At 44.2% G+C, this 19,779-nt stretch overlaps 1 protein-coding gene across 1 annotated transcript in view; it reads right to left on the reverse strand.

Moving 5' to 3' along the window:
- LOC126259486 (soluble guanylate cyclase 89Db-like) overlaps nt 1–19,779 on the reverse strand; it is a 497,463-nt gene that overhangs the window by 103,852 nt on the left and 373,832 nt on the right. The window contains exons 4-5 of the mRNA XM_049956325.1: nt 17,544–17,641; nt 4,916–5,185 (exon numbers count right to left, since the gene is read on the reverse strand). Coding sequence (XP_049812282.1) covers nt 4,916–5,185; nt 17,544–17,641 — 368 coding nt within the window. The remainder of the gene's footprint in view (nt 1–4,915; nt 5,186–17,543; nt 17,642–19,779) is intronic.

Raw genomic sequence — 19,779 nt, forward strand, 5'->3', positions numbered from 1 at the left:
TTCCTTTAATGGACTGGCCTGCACAGAGTCATGACCTGAATCTTATAGAGCAGCTTTGGGATGTTTTGGAACGCCGACTTCATGCCAGGCCTCACCGACCGACATCGATACCTCTCTTAAGAGCAGCACTCCGTGAAGAATGGGCTGCCATTCCCCGAGAAACCTTTCAGCACCTGATTGAATGTATGCCTGCGAGAGTGGAAGCTGTCATGAAGGCTAAGGGTGGGTGAACACCAAACTGAATTCCAGCATTGCGGATGGAGAGCGCCAAGAACTTGTAAATCATTTTCAGCCAGGTGTCCGGATGGTTTTGATCACATAGCGTATATTGCAGAGATTTTCAAATCGATTCCATACTATTTTGACGGCTTTTTGTATTTGGCGTCAGTCCTTCTTTCTACTTAGCTCAACAGGGTTGTTGTTTATACACCACTAAACCAACAGACTGACTCGAATTAAAAAAAAAAAAAGAACAAAGATTGCCCAAGTGCGAGTAGAAGTCGCGCACTGACGGTTCCGTGTACGTCTAAATTTTTATGCAGGGTGATTTTTTCCACCGTGTCTAAACTCATCGATGAGAGGATACGGAAAGATAAAGATCTAATGAACTTCCATGCTAGAGACCATTTATTCAATCAGACTACAGTTTAGTACGTGCTGTACCATGCAACCACAGTTACAGTATGCATGGTTTCCTCCTAGACGGTGGTACTGTTCTTCATGCGCCATGTCCTAGCGCCCTCTCCTGCCATAGTAACTGGTAATGTTGTGTCCGATTCACTTCTCTTGCAGACTCACCTTGTAGTGGATGTGAAACAGCGGGTGTCAAGGAACTGCTCGGCTGGAAGACACAATTGCTCTCTCCCATCGGCATGATGAAGACAATGCAATGCTCTTCCACTGCGCCAGCGTCCAGTGCTGATGGTCAAACGCCAATTTCAGTCATAGTTGCCGATGTCGTGGTGTTAACATTGGAACAGACACAAAGCTTTACGCCTCGCCTGGACTTGTGAACACCGACATTCGATTGTTGATGACTGGAACCATGTTGCCTGGTCGGACGAGTCTCGTTTCTAATTGTATCGAACGGATGGACGTGTACGGGTATAGAGACAACGTCATGAGTGGCTCCAGGAAAACTCTTCTCAGTTCAAACACTTCCACTGCCCACCAAACACCCCAGGCATGAACATCATTGAGCATATTTGTGATGCCTTACAACATGCTGTTCAGAAGAGATCTCAACCCCCTCCTACTCTTACGGATTTATGGACAGCCCTGTAGGAATCATGGTGTCAATTACCTCCAGCACTTGTACAGACATTAGTCGAGTCTATGCCACGTCGTGTTGCGACACTGCTGCGTGCTCTCGGGGGCCCTGCACGATATTAGGCAGGTATACCAGTTTCACTATCTACTGCAAAAAGCTTCAGCGTTGTATGTCGTCAATTACATGTAAGAGAAATATTAGATGGATAAACATATTTTCCTACTAAAGAGGATAATGAGGCTTCTGCCACTTCCGTCTCAAGAACGACAGTCTTCAGGGGCCAAAATCTGATGACACACGTAAGGTGAAAGTTACTGTCGAGAAATGGATGGGACATAGTGAGTATGAAGTTTCTGGAGTTCGACTGTGAAAAATGTATAGCTTTTGATGAAGGCTGCTGAGAAGCAGTGTTTGTAAATAATAAGGAATTCGATCCATACTTTTTTGGTAAAACTTTAATGAAGTGCTTTACATTATTGCGAAATGCAGCAATCTGCGAATACGTATTGACGTCATCTATTTGAGACACGTGGAAATTTCTGGCGGACTAGGAATCGACACCGGCTTTTCCGATTATGACGAACGGTCGCTCTAACCACTGTTACTATCGATGCACGTCTCCATGTCCGACTCAGCCCTCCAAACGTCACGTTGTCCGCAACCCTTTTTCTACACATTTCCTGATTTTCGCTCAGGTAGAGACAAATACGAGTATTTTACTATCGTCGCTTTAGCCCGTTGAGATACTGATGATAACAATGTCTGCTTTATAGAGTATTTGTGTCTTTACTTTAGAATCTCCTGACAATGGTAAAATACTTGTCTCTACCTACACAAGAATCATGAAAGCTGTGAGGATAAGAGGTATGGACAACGTGACATGCGGACGTTTGGGTCGTACCTGGAGCCGTGATCGAACAGCCTCAGTCGTTAAGCGGAACGCTCGCGATAAGCAGAAGATCCTAGTTCGAGCCCAGGGTACGGTATAAATTTTCGTTTGTCACAAACAGCTAATGTCGATACATATTCATCAATTGCGAATGCACAGCACAGGGCCAACCAACAGTCAGTTTTCCTCAGCAGTAGAATACGATACCTGATACATGTTACACGAGGAGATAGTTTCGAAATCAATGTATTCAGTTTTCTCACATATAGATAGTTTTTATAGAAAGCTTACTCTTGGAATATTGCAGTTAATATTAATTACTTATTAAAGAAGGACAGCAATGAATTACCTGTCCTGATAGGCGCAGTGCCTGTAATTTCCCTTAAAAACTAGTCTAAATTGTTTTATTTGTCCTCAGCATTCGTCGGTTTCTTGTACAAACTGAACTAGAATGAAGTGAAATTATTTTCTTTTGACTTAATTGCAAAGGGAGCAATTTTTTACCATTTACGTGGAAGTGAGTCAGTCATTTATTTCAAATTTTGTAATTTAGGATTCTCTGCAGTGGAATCACGCCCGAAGCGGCAGAACATTATTGTTATAGTCACATGTGTATTCTAGGGGCCAAGTCATGTTTTTAATATTGGTAAATTAATATGTCCTGGGAATTTTTGTTTGAGGCCCATACGAGCGGGCCGGCCGAAGTGGCCGCGCGGTTCTGGCGCTGCAGTCTGGAACCGCGAGACCGCTACGGTCGCAGGTTCGAATCCTGCCTCGGGCATGGATGTGTGTGATGTCCTTAGGTTAGTTAGGTTTAACTAGTTCTAAGTTCTAGGGGACTAATGACCTCAGCAGTTGAGTCCCATAGTGCTCAGAGCCATTTGAACCATACGAGCGGCAGCTCACTTGAGTCAAACTGTATAAATTGTGAACATTAAATTTTAGGTACAGTTATAAACCTTATGTAAAATTATTTAGAAACTGTAGTCGCTACAATCTTTTCTCTCTTTTGGCAACCAAATACTAGTATTCCTTCACTATCAAGATGCGAGTCGTTACAAAACAGTGCGCTAGATTGCATTAGGTATTCTGACAAATCCGCTGCGACCAGAAGAATATGAAATTGGGAAATTTGTACAGTACCTGAAGCTTACAAAGGTCCCCTACGTGGCTTTAATCAACACGTTTGGGAGTGTCAGCGAAATTATGATAATTACTTATGAGAAAACAGTTACGATCCATCATTTATGGAAATGACCGGTTTTGGCACATACAGTAGGCCATCTTCAAATTGATTGCACCACTTGCTGGAGCTGGCGACGTGCTGAGCAGCTGCGTGTTGTCAAGACGATAACATACAGCTGCTGAGCACGTCACCAGCTCCAGCAAGTGGTGCAATTGATCTGAAGATGTCGTACTGTATGTGCCGAAACCGGTCATTTTACTGAACTAAACTATGCTCGAACAAGCCACGAAGGCCCAAAGGTACCGACCAGCCGCTGTGTCATCCTCAGCCCACGGGTGTCCTTGGGTGCGGATACGGAAGGGCATGTGGTCAGCTCACCGCTCTCCTGGCCGTACGTCAGGTTACGAGACATGAGCCGCTACTTCCCAATCAAGTAGCTCCTTAGTTTAACTCGAAGGGCTGAGTGCATCGCGCTTGCCAACAGCGCTCGACAGACCGTATGGTCACCCATCCAAGTGCTAGACCAGCCCGACTGCGCTTAATTCGGTGATTTGGCGGGAACTTGTGTTACCACTACGGCAAAGCCATTGGCTGACCGACCATTTTAAATAAACGATATTTTGCTATAGTGACTCTTTCTTCACAAGTAATAATCTCCTATATGGTCATCATGAAATAAGAGCAACTTACAGTTGGGAATATATCTGAATTCTATTTTATGTTCAGTACTCAAATTATGACTGTCGTGCTACTTTATCGAGATGACACTGAATCAAGGGAAATTGATGTATTAAGCAGTCCATCCCCAAGATACGCGCCGTAAAATAAGGTTGTCAACTGCCTCACACCAATATCAAAATGCAAACGTACACCTCTGTAATCTCCAAATACCTGAACCGCTGACTCGGTATAGGCTTGCTAATCACTGCGTAAGAACTACCACTATTGAAACTTCCTGGCAGATTAAAACTGTGTGCCCGACCGAGACTCGAACTCGGGACCTTTGCCTTTCGCGGGCAAGTGCTCTACCATCTGAGCTACCGAAGCACGACTCACGCCCGGTACTCACAGCTTTACTTCTGCCAGTATCTCGCCTCCTACCTTCCAAACTTTACAGAAGCTCTCCTGCGAACCTTGCAAACCTAGCACTCCTGAAGGAAAGGATATAGCGGAGACATGGCTTAGCCACAGCCTGGGGGATGTTTCCAGAATGAGATTTTCACTCTGCAGCGGAGTGTGCGCTGATATGAAACTTACTGGCAGATTAAAACTGTGTGCCCGACCGAGACTCGAACTCGGGACCTTTGCCTTTCGCGGGCAAGTGCTCTACCAGAAGTAAAGCTGTGAATACCGGGCGTGAGTCGTGCTTCGGTAGCTCAGATGGTAGAGCACTTGCCCGCGAAAGGCAAAGGTCCCGAGTTCGAATCTCGGTCGGGCACACAGTTTTAATCTGCCAGGAAGTTTCATATCAGCGCACACTCCGCTGCAGAGTGAAAATCTCATTTTGGGAACTACCTCTATTGTTGTAGAGTGGGGCCTAGTGCGCAGAGGCACGGCCAGCGGTACGCACGTTGTTCCAGGTGAAGGCGACGCCGCGCGGCCTGCGCAGCCGGAAGTTGTCGGTGGCGGGCGCGCCCAGCACGCCGCTGCCCACGACCTGCAGCAGCTTCTCGCCGGCGCCCAGCACGCGCAGGTCGCGGCCCAGCAGCAGCCCGAACGGGAAGAGCCGCATCAGCAGCGACGCCGGCACCGCCGGCAGCGACAGCCGCTCAAGCCGCGCGCGCCGCGACGCCTGCGCGCGCATCCACTCGCTGTTGTCGAAGTCGATCCGGAAGCGCACCTGCCGCCGCAAACGCAAGTAAAAGAAGATGGCTGTAAGTAGGCTGTTTAGGTTTTTCTGTTGGTAACGCCACGTAGCGCTCTGCATGAAAATCACTGACTGTGCTGTGTGCAGTCTGTGGCTGGTTGGACTCATTGTTTGAATACTCGCTTGTGTAGTGTTGGGCAGTTGGATGTGAACAGCCCGTAGCGGTGGGCAGTTGGAGGTGAGCCGCCAGCAGTGTTGGATGTGGAGAGAGAGATGCCAGAGTTTTGAGAGGTTACTATAAGCAGACGATCTGGGCGTGCGTCCGCCAGAAAAAGGAAATTTGCACATATGGATGTCATATACAGGGTGAGTCACCTAACGTTACCGCTGGATATATTTCGTAAACCACATCAAATACTGACGAACCGATTCCACAGACCGAACGTGAGCAGAGAGGCTAGTGTAATTGTTTAATACAAACCATACAAAAATGCACGGAAGTATGTTTTTTAACACAAACCTACGTTTTTATAAATGGAACCCCGTTAGTTTTGTTAGCACATCTGAACATATAAACAAATACGTAATCAGTGCCGTTTGTTGCATTGTAAAATGTTAATTACATCCGGAGATATTGTAACCTAAAGTTGACGCTTGAGTACCACGCCTCCGCTGTTCGATCGTGTGTATCGGAGAGCAGTGCAACATACATCGCGTTTCTACAGAATGATCTGCCAACGTTGCTCGAAAATGTCCCACTGGAAACGCGTCGACGTATGTGGTATCAGCATGATGGTGCACCTGCACATTCCGCAATTAACACTAGGCTGACCATTGACAGGATGTTCGACGGGCGTTTCATAGGACGTGGAGGACGCATAAATTGACCAGCCCGTTCTCCTGATCTTACACCTCTGGACTTCTTTCTGTGGGGTACGTTAAAGGAGAATGTGTACCGTGATGTGCCTACAACCCCAGAGGATATGAAACAACGTATTGTGGCAGCCTGCGGCGACATTACACCAGATGTACTGCGGCGTGTACGACATTCATTACGCCAGAGATTGCAATTGTGTGCAGCAAATGATGTCCACCACAATGAATATCTATTGGCCTGACATGTCGGGACACACTCTATTCCACTCCGTAATTGAAAACGGAAACCACGTGTGTACGTGTACCTCACCCCTCATGGTAATGTACATGTGCGTCAGTGAAAAACACCAATAACAAGTTGTTAGCGTGTGGACGTAATGTGCTGTTCCAGTCTCTTCTGTACCTAAGGTCCATCACCGTTCCCTTTGGATCCCTACGTAATTCGGTGCTCTCCGACACACACACGATCGAACAGCGGAGGAGTGGTACTCAAGCGTCAACTTTAGGTTACAATATCTCCGGATGTAATTAACATTTTACAATGCAACTAACGGCACTGATTACGTATTTGTTTATATGTTCAGATGTGCTAACAAAACTAACGTGGTTCCATTTAAAGAAACGTAGGTTTGTGTGAAAAAACATACTTCCGTGCATTTTTGTATGGTTTGTATTAAACAATTACACTAGCCCCTCTCCTCACGATAACGTTAGGTGACTCACCCTGTATATATACAGGGTTATTAGAAATGATTGAAGCGATTTCACAGCTCTACAAAAACTTTATTATTTGAGATATTTTTACAATGCTTTGCACACACATACAAAAACTCAAAAAGTTTTTTTTAGGCATTCACAAATGTTCGATATGTGCCCCTTTAGTGATTCGGCAGACATCAAGCCGATAATCAAGTTCCTCCAACACTCGGCGCAGCATGTCCCCATTAATGAGTTCGAAAGCATCGTTGATGCGAGCTCGCAGTTCTGGCACGTTTCTTGGTAGAGGAGGTTTAAACACTGAATCTTTCACATAACCCCACAGAAAGAAATCGCATGGGGTTAAGTCGCGAGAGCGTGGAGGCCATGACATGAATTGCTGATCATGATCTCCACCACGACCGATCCATCGGTTTTCCAATCTCCTGTTTAAGAAATGCCGAACATTATGCTGGAAGTGCGGTGGAGCACCATCCTGTTGAAAGATGAAGTCGGCGCTGTCGGTCTCCAGTTGTGGCATGAGGCAATTTTCCAGCATGTCGAGATATACGTGTCCTGTAACGTTTTTTTCGCAGAAGAAAAAGGGGCCGTAAACTTTAAACTGTGAGATTGCACAAAACACGTTAACTTTTGGTGAATTGGGAATTTGCTGCACGAATGCGTGAGGATTCTCTACCGCCAAGATTCGCACATTGTGTCTGTTCACTTCACCATTAAGAAAAAATGTTGCTTCATCATTGAAAACAAGTTTCGCACTGAACGCATCCTCTTCCATGAGCTGTTGCAACCGCGCCGAAAATTCAAAGCGTTTGACTTTGTCATCGGGTGTCAGGGCTTGTAGCAATTGTAAACGGTAAGGCTTCTGCTTTAGCCTTTTCCCTAAGATTTTCCAAACCGTCGGCTGTGATACGTTTAGCTCCCTGCTTGCTTTATTCGTCGACTTCCGCGGGCTACGCGTGAAACTTGCCCGCACGCGTTCAACCGTTTCTTCGCTCACTGCAGGCCGACCCGTTGATTTCCCCTTACAGAGGCATCCAGAAGCTTTAAACTGCGCATACCATCGCCGAATGGAGTTAGCAGTTGGTGGATCTTTGTTGAACTTCGTCCTGAAGTGTCGTTGCACTGTTATGACTGACTGCTGTGAGTGCATTTCAAGCACGACATACGCTTTCTCGGCTCCTGTCGCCATTTTGTCTCACTGCGCTCTCGACCGCTCTGGCGGCAGAAACCTGAAGTGCGGCTTCAGCCGAACAAAACTTTATGACTTTTTCTACGTATCTGTAGTGTGTCGTGACCATAAGTCAATGAATGGAGCTACAGTGAATTTATGAAATCGCTTCAATCATTTGTAATTGCCCTGTATATGATGACATTATTAAGTGCTGGCCGGAGTGGCCGAGCAGTTCTAGGCGCTACAGACTGGAACCACGCGACCGCTACGGTCGCAGCTTCGAATCCTGCCTCGGGCATGGATGTGTGTGATGTCCTTAGGTTAGTTAGGTTGGAGTAGTTCTAAGTTCTAGGGGACTGATGACCTCAGCAGTTAAGTCCCATAGTGCTCAGAGCCATTTGAACCATTTGTACCATTATTAAGGTAAATACATTGTTTGTTCTCTATCAAAATTTTTCATTTGCTAACTATGCCTATCAGTAGTTTGTGCCTTCAGCAGTTAGAATCTTTTATTTAGTTGGCAGTATTGGCGCTCACTGTATTGCAGTAGTTCGAGTAACAAAGATTTTTGTGAGGTAAGTGATTCATGAAACATATAGATTATTGTTAGTCAGCGCCATTCTTTTGTAGGGATTATTGAAAGTCAGATTGCGTTGCGCTAAAAATATTGTGTGTCAGTTTAGTGATGATCAGAATAAGTAAGGAGAGAACTGTCCGAGTCTGTTCAGTTTTACTCAGCTGTCTCTGTATCAAATGATGTAGAAGTTTACCAGGACAGTCATTCGTAATTTTCCAAAGGGAACGTTTCATGCCTACTGCAGCTAGAGAAACACTACATTCCCAGTAGTGATAACACTTATATGTAGCCATTTTCTTTAAATTTCCTATTTGGCATATGACATTAATATTTGCAATTGAGTTGCAAGGGGGAACAAAATGATAAGCACCAAAATGGGCGTTTGAAAATACAGAGGATTAAAGTTTGCATTTGATCCACAAGTCTGAATAATTTTATTCTACCATCCATTTTGTTCTGCATGGCTTTTGACGTCTATATTCATCCATATAGACATAATAGCAAGAAGAAAGAAGAAGAAAACGAATAACACGTGGCGTAAGCTGGCGCCAGCACTCTGGGTGGCAAAGAGGTTGCGAGAATATCGATAATAGAACCGGAGGGAGCGAGTCTATCAGCAGAGAGGCCAAGGACAATCTCGCAAGAAACGTGCCGCCAGCGCCCTGTCGACTGCCAGTACCTAGATCGCCGCCCCGGACCGGACGGCCCAGTCAGTCAGCTCCAGTCCGCCAGTCATCCATTCAATGAGTCATCAGTCGCAGTCGCAGTTATATCAGCCTCTAGCTCAGAGTCAGTCAGTACATAGCGAGCAGAGTAGAGTACAAAGCGGGACTAGTACTTCATCAGCAGTAAGACTAACGTGGGCAATTACAGAAGAGCTTGTACCGCATCACCTGGACTATTAAGTTAAGTAACTTCTGGTTCTTATGAATAAAGAACCCTGTTAATACATATGTACAGTTTGTGTTATAGAGGAGTATACCGGCCACTAAACGGCATCCTGTCCTTCCCATGGTACAAGCCTACAGTGACAACGAGATGACACAAAAAAAAGTAATGACACATAAATATCATATCAGGGATTTACACAGAGTTAGTAGGAGACATAACTGTGCAGCTCGTTGCTTGACCGTAGTTAGTCATCACTCCCATCACAGACGTATCCATTTGCAAGAAAAATCCATCATGAACAGGAGGGAGGTAATCTAAGAGGGACAGAATGTCAGCAACACTCATCTGTTCAATCAGTCTGGATCCGACGTATTTTAATCGAGGAGTAAGAACTGGCTTCCGCCACCAACTTTTCCTGAAACTTACTTTGCACAAGAAGTCATGACCCAATGTCTCGCTGATGAATAAAGATGGTGGGTATTCAGAAGTCACCTTGAAAGTTGGACGTCTATGATTCTGCTGTGCGCATACACAAACTCTTGAGTCTGAGATATTAGTATCGCGAGTAGTAGACAGGGAGCAGCTGGCAAGGGGAGTCTGAAGTGGTCGGGCGCAGCTTGCGGTGGAGAGAAGCCGCAATCGTGCTAGTAGCTCCGGAGGACACTGTCGTATCAACTGGGGATTTTTGGTAATTTGCCTTTTTGCTGCACGTAGTTGCTGGTTGCTTGCGCACTGGAAGGAGTTTTTTCAAGTTTGTGTATGCATACATTGAGAATAATATTCGTATCTTTGTTGCGGCCAGAACTTGGTTATTATTCATAGACATTGTGGAATAATGAAAATTATATGTAAAGTTTACCAGTATTTAAATAATATATTGCAAATATAATGGACTGTAGACTTTATTGGTTTCTTTCACTTTTTTATGACGTGTAAGTCCATTTGACCAACTGTAGTTGTTGCAATTAGCCCATGCAATGTACTCTGCATGGATCGCATTATTGCCTTTTAAATATTTTAGCATGTTGCTGATAACGCAGTTGCAGCGGCAAGACGAGGTAAGTTGTCTGTTGCGTACAGGAGCATTGCAGATCAGTTGTTAAGAGACGTTGCAGGATTTTTTTAAACTCGCAGTCAGATACTTGAGAATTGATTTCTGTATAATTTGTAGGCAGTGTAATTTACTCTTTGTTCTTATTTCAGGTTCTAATTGTTTCCAATGAGAATACTAATATTGTCAGAAACGAAATGACGCATGTTTCCGCACGCCTTACAAAATAATTACCGATATCGAGTTTCAACCTTCTACCTGTGTACATTCCTTAGGCTGACAGCCAGGTGCGTTTTGAACATCAAAGTCCCCAATTTCCCGGAATCGTATGAACGTTTGCCTCACGTTGGTTTCACTTACTTTCTCTAAACATTTAAGAGTACAGTGACAGATTCTTGATCCGTCTTATCATTTTCTCCAGAATAAGATAAATATTCTCCAGCTCTATTACACCTGATCCGCTTAATCTTCCGTTGTGAGGTGCATCTCATTCTTTCCTGAGAAGACCACTTCTGTTCTGCTGCCCCTTCATAACAGCTACCTGAGGCAGTGCCAGAATGCTCGATATTACGTCCATTTCGAAATTCTTTGCAGATTACCTCAATAGCAACACTGATTATTACTTTTATTATTATTATTACCATTGTTCTTATTATTATTTGTTTGGTTATAAATGAAGTATGCGTGTACTACACACCATTCAGCAGCAGCCATTCATTAATGACCTCATATTTCATGCATATCAAGATGTAATGGTAAGTATGTTCACTGAGTATCTCGCTCCCCAAAAACACCTTCTTTTTCTTGTAACTCGTCAAACTGGGCTACAATCTGGGAAAACGTACACTGCTCCTTCTTAGCGCCAGACATTTTACCTGTCGCTTTCCATTGTGTCCCGCAGTAGGTAGCTACTGGCGTTTATCACGGTGCATCGCCATGATTTCTGTAAAGTCAAAATATAACTATTTCTTGGTGTATTATGTTCCACTGCCCAGAGGTAGCGCCGATTACGTATAACTCAAGATACACGAAATTGGCGCTTACCATTGTGTAACCCCGAGCCGCGGATTTATCTCACATTACAAACTTATATCTAAGCCACGAATGTAGTCTATTGATCTTTCCTTAATCATCAGAATCATTGTTTCATCGCCAGGACAACTTCTCAGAGTACATTCTTGAACTACATGGTGAACAGTCTGCTTTTCAGCACCACAAACTTTCTGAAGTTATTTTCTTCCACCTGCACACAGAATCGCACTTCTGTCAGTGTTGTTTCTTATTTGGTAAAGGAACGACCAGATCATGTGTGGATATTCAAAACCAGGTGGCTTTGTCGATATACACGGTATCTTAAATTGTTTCGTCATAACATTAATCGTCCATGCATATCTCCAGCAGCCATTAGTATTAAAGTCATTGCCAGCTAACATCCTTGAAATTTCCAGGGGTGGGTGACGAGGGTAAAGTCTTCTTTTACTGATAGTTGGAATGTCGTCGTGGGCAGGCTGGTGAAGACTTTTCTGCAGTATTTTGTACTACCATGCAAGTTCACTTTCCCACTGACAGGACGTAGGTCGTATGTGACTAGGTATGGGTAGCCAGAAATTTGGTGTACGTTTGGTTGTATCAGTTACTAGACACATGGCATTGTTGAGCTGTGTGTCAATAAGACTGTTTTGAGTATTGTTCATCCAAGCTAGGGAGCAACACTCGTCAACTTGCAAGGGATCTCGAAGTGTGTGCCTAGCCTTCAGGCGTTAGAGCAGTCGCCAGGCTGATTTGGTGTCGAAATTTCTGAAGATAGATTTCCCCGATGTTATTCAATCTGTATATTGAGCAAGCAGTAAAGGAAACAAAAGAAAAATTCGGAGTAGGTATTAAAATTCATGGAGAAGAAGTAAAAACTTTGAGGTTCGCCGATGACATTGTAATTCTGTCAGAGACACCAAAGGACTTGGAAGAGCAGTTGAACGGAATGGACAGTGTCTTGAAAGGAGGATATAAGATGAACATCAACAAAAGCAAAACGAGGATAATGGAATGTAGTCAAATTAAATCGGGTGATGCTGAGGGAATTAGATTAGGAAATGAGACACTTAAAGTAGTAAAGGAGTTTTGCTATTTAGGGAGTAAAATAACTGATGATGGTCGAAGTAGAGAGGATATAAAATGTAGACTGGCAATGGCAAGGAAATCGTTTCTGAAGAAGAGAAATTTGTTAACATCGAGTATAGATTTAAGTGTCAGGAAGTCGTTTCTGAAAGTATTTGTATGGAGTGTATCCATGTATGGAAGTGAAACATGGACGATAACCAGTTTGGACAAGAAGAGAATAGAAGCTTTCGAAATGTGGTGCTACAGAAGAATGCTGAAGATAAGGTGGGTAGATCACGTAACTAATGAGGAGGTATTGGATAGGATTGGGGAGAAGAGAAGTTTGTGGCACAACTTGACTAGAAGAAGGGATCGGTTGGTAGGACATGTTTTGAGGCATCAAGGGATCACAAATTTAGCATTGGAGGGCAGCGTGGAGGGTAAAAATCGTAGAGGGAGACCAAGAGATGAATACACTAGGCAGATTCAGAAGGATGTAGGTTGCAGTAGGTACTGTGAGATGAAGAAGCTTGCACAGGATAGAGTAGCATGGAGAGCTGCATCAAACCAGTCTCAGGACTGAAGACCACAACAACAACAGATTTCTAGCGTGCTGAAGAACGGTGTGTGGGTGTTGCTGAGCTGAGAGGTCTTAGAGACACCCTTTGCCGTTTTATTAACCCACATGATGACGTTGCACTCCCGCGTGATCACGTCATGGGAGGGCAGCGAACAGGAATGTTGAAAAAGCATAAGTACCCTTTGCTGCTTTGGATCACGTTCAGATTTCTTCGAATGGTTTTCAACGATACCTATGATCCCAACCCGTACGCGAGAGCAAAAATTGCTACCGCACTGCACGCCAAAGGGGTGCGACCCGATTGAGTGGGGATGCGTCCCATAATATCCTTAGAGAAGGGTTCAAATGTCTGAGGGTGTTAACATTGTCAAATGTTATGAAGATCGTTTCCCTGTTATTCATCGCATTGCGAACTGTCTTTTCGACCGCGAAATGTGTGAGAATCAACACCCAATGAATGGTTTCACTGACGCCCTTTGTGTCACTCCGTGAGCCCTTTCCGTGTCGATTCTGAGCGGCCCTGTGTTTGAAATATTTTCGTTGCCCGCGTGTAAGAAAACCGCGTGACTGCAACGCTGGGTGTCACGGTTCATACCTCCATGGCAGAGACGTCAAAAGAAGGGGTGAAATGTGAGTAAGAGGGGCTGTGACGACCTTCTCATTGTGCGACACGTCTACGGTGACGCTGGGCAGAATTGTGCTGAAATAAGGTGTCAATGTGACATCATTAACTCATCTTACAGCAAACACGAATTTCCGAGCTGTGGCCTTTATTTCGCAAGTGTCGACGCCTTGCTGTTCGAGGCGTCACCGAGCCCGGGTTCAAAATGGTTCAAATGGCTCTGAGCACTATGGGACTTAACATCTGAGGTCATCAGTCCCCTAGAACTTAGAACTACTTAAACCCAACTAACCTAAGGACATCACACACATCCATGCCCGAGGCAGGATTCGAACCTGCGACCGTAGCGGTCTCGCGGTTCCAAACCGACGCGCCTAGAACCGCTTGGCCACACCAGCCGGCACCGAGCCCGGGGGTGATGTCGCAGGACGTCACGCTTTTGCATCATTACAGATGGAGGTTGTAGGCACCTCTGAGCCAAATTTCAATCTTATGTGTCGCAATGGAAGGCAACCGCGGGGTTTCCAAAAAGTGATCCTTTATTTCTATTGCGCAGTGTAATTAGCAAGTGTGACACATTACAACTGAGACTGTTATAATAAATAATTTTAAAAATTATATGGTTCGGCAACTCTCATGACAGTATATCAACCACTATTATTCGGTATAGTGCTGTAACACTTTCCTAATGACAGAACAACAAACAATACCAGCGACGCGACTATCATTCTGTGAGCCCAATTTCTGACAAACTGATATTGTGACGTGCCGGAAGTCTTGAAATGGATATGCTCTGCGTGCAGCCTACTGCATCGAAGGAATGCATTATACAAGTGTCTCAGGTTATTTTATTACAACATGCGAGAGGATGTTGGGTGTAGAAGTTATACAGAGATAAAAATATTAGCACAGTAGTGGAAGAGATAGTAGACAGCATGAAAGGAGTGGAAAGATTGATGATTCAGTAAAACTGCATCAGCTCTGAGGTTTCTCTACGCTTCGTTGAACCAATTCATGTGTATCGAAGTTACGTCCAAGATACTTCCGTTTATCTTGCAACGGAGAAATAACGATACCGAGAAAATATCCGTGATAAACGTTTAGCGACAGGGTCAAGGATGAAACTTCCTGGCAGATTAAAACTGTGTGCCGGGCCGAGACTCGAACTCGGAACCTTTGCCTTTCGTGGGGAAGTGCTCTACCAGAAGTAAAGCTGTGAGGACGGGGCGTGAGTCGTGCTTGGGTAGCTCAGTTGGTAGAGCATTTGCCCGCTAAAGGCAAAGGTCCCGAGTTCGAGTCTCGGCTCGGCACACAGTTTTAATCTGCCAGGAAGTTTCATATTAGCGCACACTCCACTGCAGAGTGAAAATCTCATTCAGGGTCAAGGATGTCTGTACTTTTAATGATTGACTAGTGCTATCAGTTCAGTTTCACAATCAGTACAGTGAAAAAATTGGCACAGCAGACGATTAGATTCCCATTATTAATAAGCAAAGAATACCTGCATGAAGCTGACTGAAATGGGAGCATAAAGGCATCACGGTGTCGTTCTTCGTGCATTAACCGTACGAAGTGGCTCAGGAAATACACAAGGCAATGAATATGAAACTAATAAGACCAGAACCATCACATTTTAGAATCAAAAATTTTTTATTCTAATTCCAATGGCACTGGTGTGCTTTTAGTTCTTCAGAGTTTACCGAATACAAATACAGTTTTAAAATATTAACACGATAAAATATAAACATGCTTTTAATTATTAAAAAATGCAATACATAGATGGTGGTAACTGTTTGTTTCCTTTTAAAACCAAATTTCAAGAAATTCTCGTAATAGGATAAGTTGAAAGTAAGTGGTGCTGTGGGAAACTGTGTGGGCTGGCTTATCTGGATGTATCTTGTGGGAGGATGGGTGTCAGGAAAATTTGGATATGTGGCAGAGTTAAATAGGATGGAGGTCAGACCATGGTGCTGCAAAGGAAAGAAAAGAATATGGCTGGGAAGGTGGAAAGATGTGGTAAAGACAGGGAGGAGTGGTTTCGATATGATATACGGAATATTATTAGGGCTGGGAGATTGTTGCTGAATTTGTGTTGGTGTGTAGCTGTGCGCCGCTGGGCTGAATTGGTACTGGTTCGCCACTTTGCTGGGACTTCTCGGTAGGGAGAACCAGTTGTGTTTGTGGGATGTATATAATATAAGAGGGTGTTTAGTCCTGGTGAGAAGCGAACGGAATTTGATACACTGATGCGCCGAAGAAACTGGTTTAGGCATGCTTATTCAAATACAGAGATAAATAAACATTCAGAATATGGCGCTACGGTCGGCAACGCCTATATAAGACAACAAGTCTCTGGCGCAGTTGTTAGATCGGTTACTGTTGTTACAATAGCAGGTTATCAAGATTTAATTGAGTTTGGACGTGGTGTTACAGTCAGCACAACAGCGATGGAACGCAGCATCTCCGAGACAGCGATAAAGTGAGGATTTTCCCGTACGACCATTTCACGAGTGTACCGTGAATACCAGAAATCCAGTAAAACATCAGATCTCCGAAATCGCTGCGGCCGGAAAAAGATCCTGCAAGAACGGAGCCAACGACAACTGAAGAGAATCGTTCAACGTGAGAGAAGCGCAACCCTTCCGTAAATTGCTTCAGATTTCAATTCTGGGCCGTCAACAAGTGTCAGCGTGCGAACCATTCAACGAAACATCATCAATATGAGCTTTCGGAGCCGAAGGCCCACTCGTGTACCCTTGATGACTGCACGACACAAGGCCTTACACCTCGCCTGGGCCCGACAACAACGACGTTGGACTCTTTGTGATTGGACACATGTTGCCTCGTCGTTTCAGATTGTATCGAGCGGATGGACGTGTACGGGAATGGAGACAACCTCATAAATCCATAGATCCTGCATGTCAGTAGGGGACTGTTCAAGCGGGTAGAGGCTCTGTAAGGGCATGGGTCGTGTGCAGTGGAGTGATATGGGATCCCTTATACGTCTAGATACGACTCTGACAGGTGACACGTACATAAGCATCCTGTCCGGTCACCTGTATCCATTGTGCATTACGACGGACTTCGGCAATTCCAGCAGGACAATGCGAAACTCCACACAGCCAGAATTTATACAGAGTGGCTCCAGGAACACTCTTTTGAGTTTAAACACTTCCGTTGGCCACCAAACTCCCCAGACTTGAGCGTTATTGAGCATATCTAGGATGGCTTGCAACGTGCTCTTCAGAAGAGATCTCCAGCCCCTCGGATTTATGAACAGCCCTGCAGGATTCATGGTGTCAGTTCCCTCCAGCAGTACTTCAGACATTAGTTGAGTCGATACCACGTGGTGTTGCGTCATTTTTCGTGCTCGCGGGGACCCTACACGATACTGGGCAGGTGTACCAGTTGGCTCTTTAGAGGGAGATGGTCAAGGATTTGAGTAGGCGAAGGTAAATGGATATAGAAGACAAGACGGACTGCCTGGCGTTCAAGTATTGGGAGCGACTCAGCTTGGGCAAATAACCTGATGGTATTGTCATACTGGGATCAAGGCTTTGCGAGGGTAGAGATTGGTGGAATGGTGCCATCTGATGAACGACCAGTTAGTAATTTTATTGAGGGATGTTTGTGCAAAATTGCTTAGGACTTGTCACACCAGATAAAATGGTTGATGGCGGCCGTAAAAGGGAAATCCTGTTACCATTTGTTCCTTTATGATTGTTCAAGAGTCAGCTAAATCAGAATAAGTGTGATACTGGATATTTTATTTGGCTCAATTCAACTGAGTTAAGGAACTTGTGACTCACCTGCACGTTCCGGGCGCCAGACAGAGCTGTCTGTTCTTCCAGAATGGCGATGCGTAGCGCGATGTCGTACAGTTCCTGCGCTATCTGGTACAGCTGGCCTGCAACACGGAAAGCGGTTGTATGTGAAATGCTTTTTATTGTGTGTGTGCAGGATAAAATGCATCAACGAGAAGACAACGTGATAACCCCACACTGGTGTACTACTATCCCCTTCACATGAACTGTCACTAAGTTCTAAAGTGTTTTCGTGAAAATATCTGTTGCGAGTCTTTAGTGGTGTCAAAGTGGCCATTGAGCTTAAACTATAGTCTCAACGCTGTCAGTAGTGTGTGCTGCCCTCGCCCAAAGAGTCAATGAGACTACGCCCAAAGCAGCGGAGAAGTGGTGTAACTTCTTTAGTAACTAATGCAGATCAGTCAGTTGCACATGGAGTTGGAGTGTTGCCAGTAAGCAGGCAGGGGAGTATTGGCTTCTAAACAGAAGACTGGCGACGTGGATACGCAAATGAAGAAATTTTAAGACGGAAAACCAGCATTAAAGGCAAACAGCCCATTGAGAGACTTAACAACGAACACCGACAGGAAACGATAGTACGTGGACAAATTGATTCGAGCAGACAGGCGTGTCACAATCTGTGAACTTCACCCGCAGCTAAACTGTAAACAGAATGCCACATACAACATACTATAGAATATAGGTTATTGGGAAGCTAGCTAATCACGGTTAAAATTAAGCACAGGAGGGATAGTGTATCCCTACTTAAATGAGCTACAGACTCAGATATATTTCTTCATAAAGACCAATAAATACACCTAACATGAAGACGCACACATAATAAATCAGAAAGCACTGAAATGAAGTGCTGTTACGGTAGATAATTATTGCTTAATGATTAACCACACTCAAGAAATCACAGAACTTACGCCATTATAGAAATGAAACATAAGATATTGAAAATAAAATTGTGGAGCAGCTACAAATAGGATACAACTTTCCTTTACTGCTGCATGTTTCGCTCGTCAGACGTCACCATTTTCACAAACTGAGTAGCCAACGGCTACAAAAAATTCGGCGCTCTATACAGCCAGAAACACAACATTTGGCAATTGGTTACTAAATTTCTGAAGATGGTCGCAAATGACGAGCGAAACGTATTGCATAAATTTGCATGCAGCTTGTGTCTGCTCTGCAATTTTATTTTCTACTGTCGCTGTACCCACTACAGCCGGTGTTTACGTGCGATAAATAAAAACCGGGGGCGAGAGAGGAGATGACCAGTGATTGTACAACGTAGTAGAACATAGAATATTGCCTTGGCTCTATGGTCCAGATGTTGTCGTAATTGCTGGTTACCATCGCAATTCTAATGTATTTGGCTGTCGCGACTAGTGAGCAGCAAGACTATAAACCGTTATACGCCACAAAACCGGCTTTATGAGGTAAGATACTGCGACATAGCTTCTAACCTGTAAGTCCATGTCACGTGGAGGCTGACTGTGGAAACGGAGGATGACGCGCGTCGCTTGTAGAAGATCAAACCAGGGAAATGAGACCGACCATAACCTTTGTGTGCTATTTGGAAAGAAACTTCGAATGTCCAGCAGGTGCTACCTTTTGCAATCAACCTAACTGAGTTCATTCGGACAGCTTTGGGATAGTTGCTCATACATAATAGATTCCGAGCGCTGACGTCTTCTAAATGCTGAGGCCGCCTCTGTGGTGTATCTATGCTCGAGACACCGTTCAAGTTTCCATGAGGGCTTTCTTTTAACGAAAATTGCCACCTTGGCGAAAATTATTATTTTCTTAATGAAATGGAATAATGACTATCACTAGCTATTTAGCATCTCTTGTGCGCCCTCCTACACATACAAAATTAATAAAAAATTAAGTTATTTTGAACAAATAAGGACTTCAGTGCTTTAAATACCCACATTATTCTTTGTACGACCTACTTTGTAGGCTGAGAGAGTCAAAGCCATCTGGATTATTTATTACAATTTTTTTTAGTTTTATTGGTCTTTATAGCTTAATGATTACCGCTTTCCGTTAACTAGCAACCATCATCAGATCTATGGAAGCAGCCAGAGAAATTGCCTTTCATTTAATGCGAAACTAAGAATATTTGAAAACACATACATGTTATGAAAGTATTAAAACTTTAAAAAGAGTAAAAAAGTTACCATGCCTAAATTGGAATTGGTTCCTTAGAAAAGTGTTGACCCCAACAGTATCG

Source organism: Schistocerca nitens, chromosome 5, assembly GCF_023898315.1.
Source record: "Schistocerca nitens isolate TAMUIC-IGC-003100 chromosome 5, iqSchNite1.1, whole genome shotgun sequence".
Lineage (NCBI taxonomy): Eukaryota > Metazoa > Arthropoda > Insecta > Orthoptera > Acrididae > Schistocerca > Schistocerca nitens.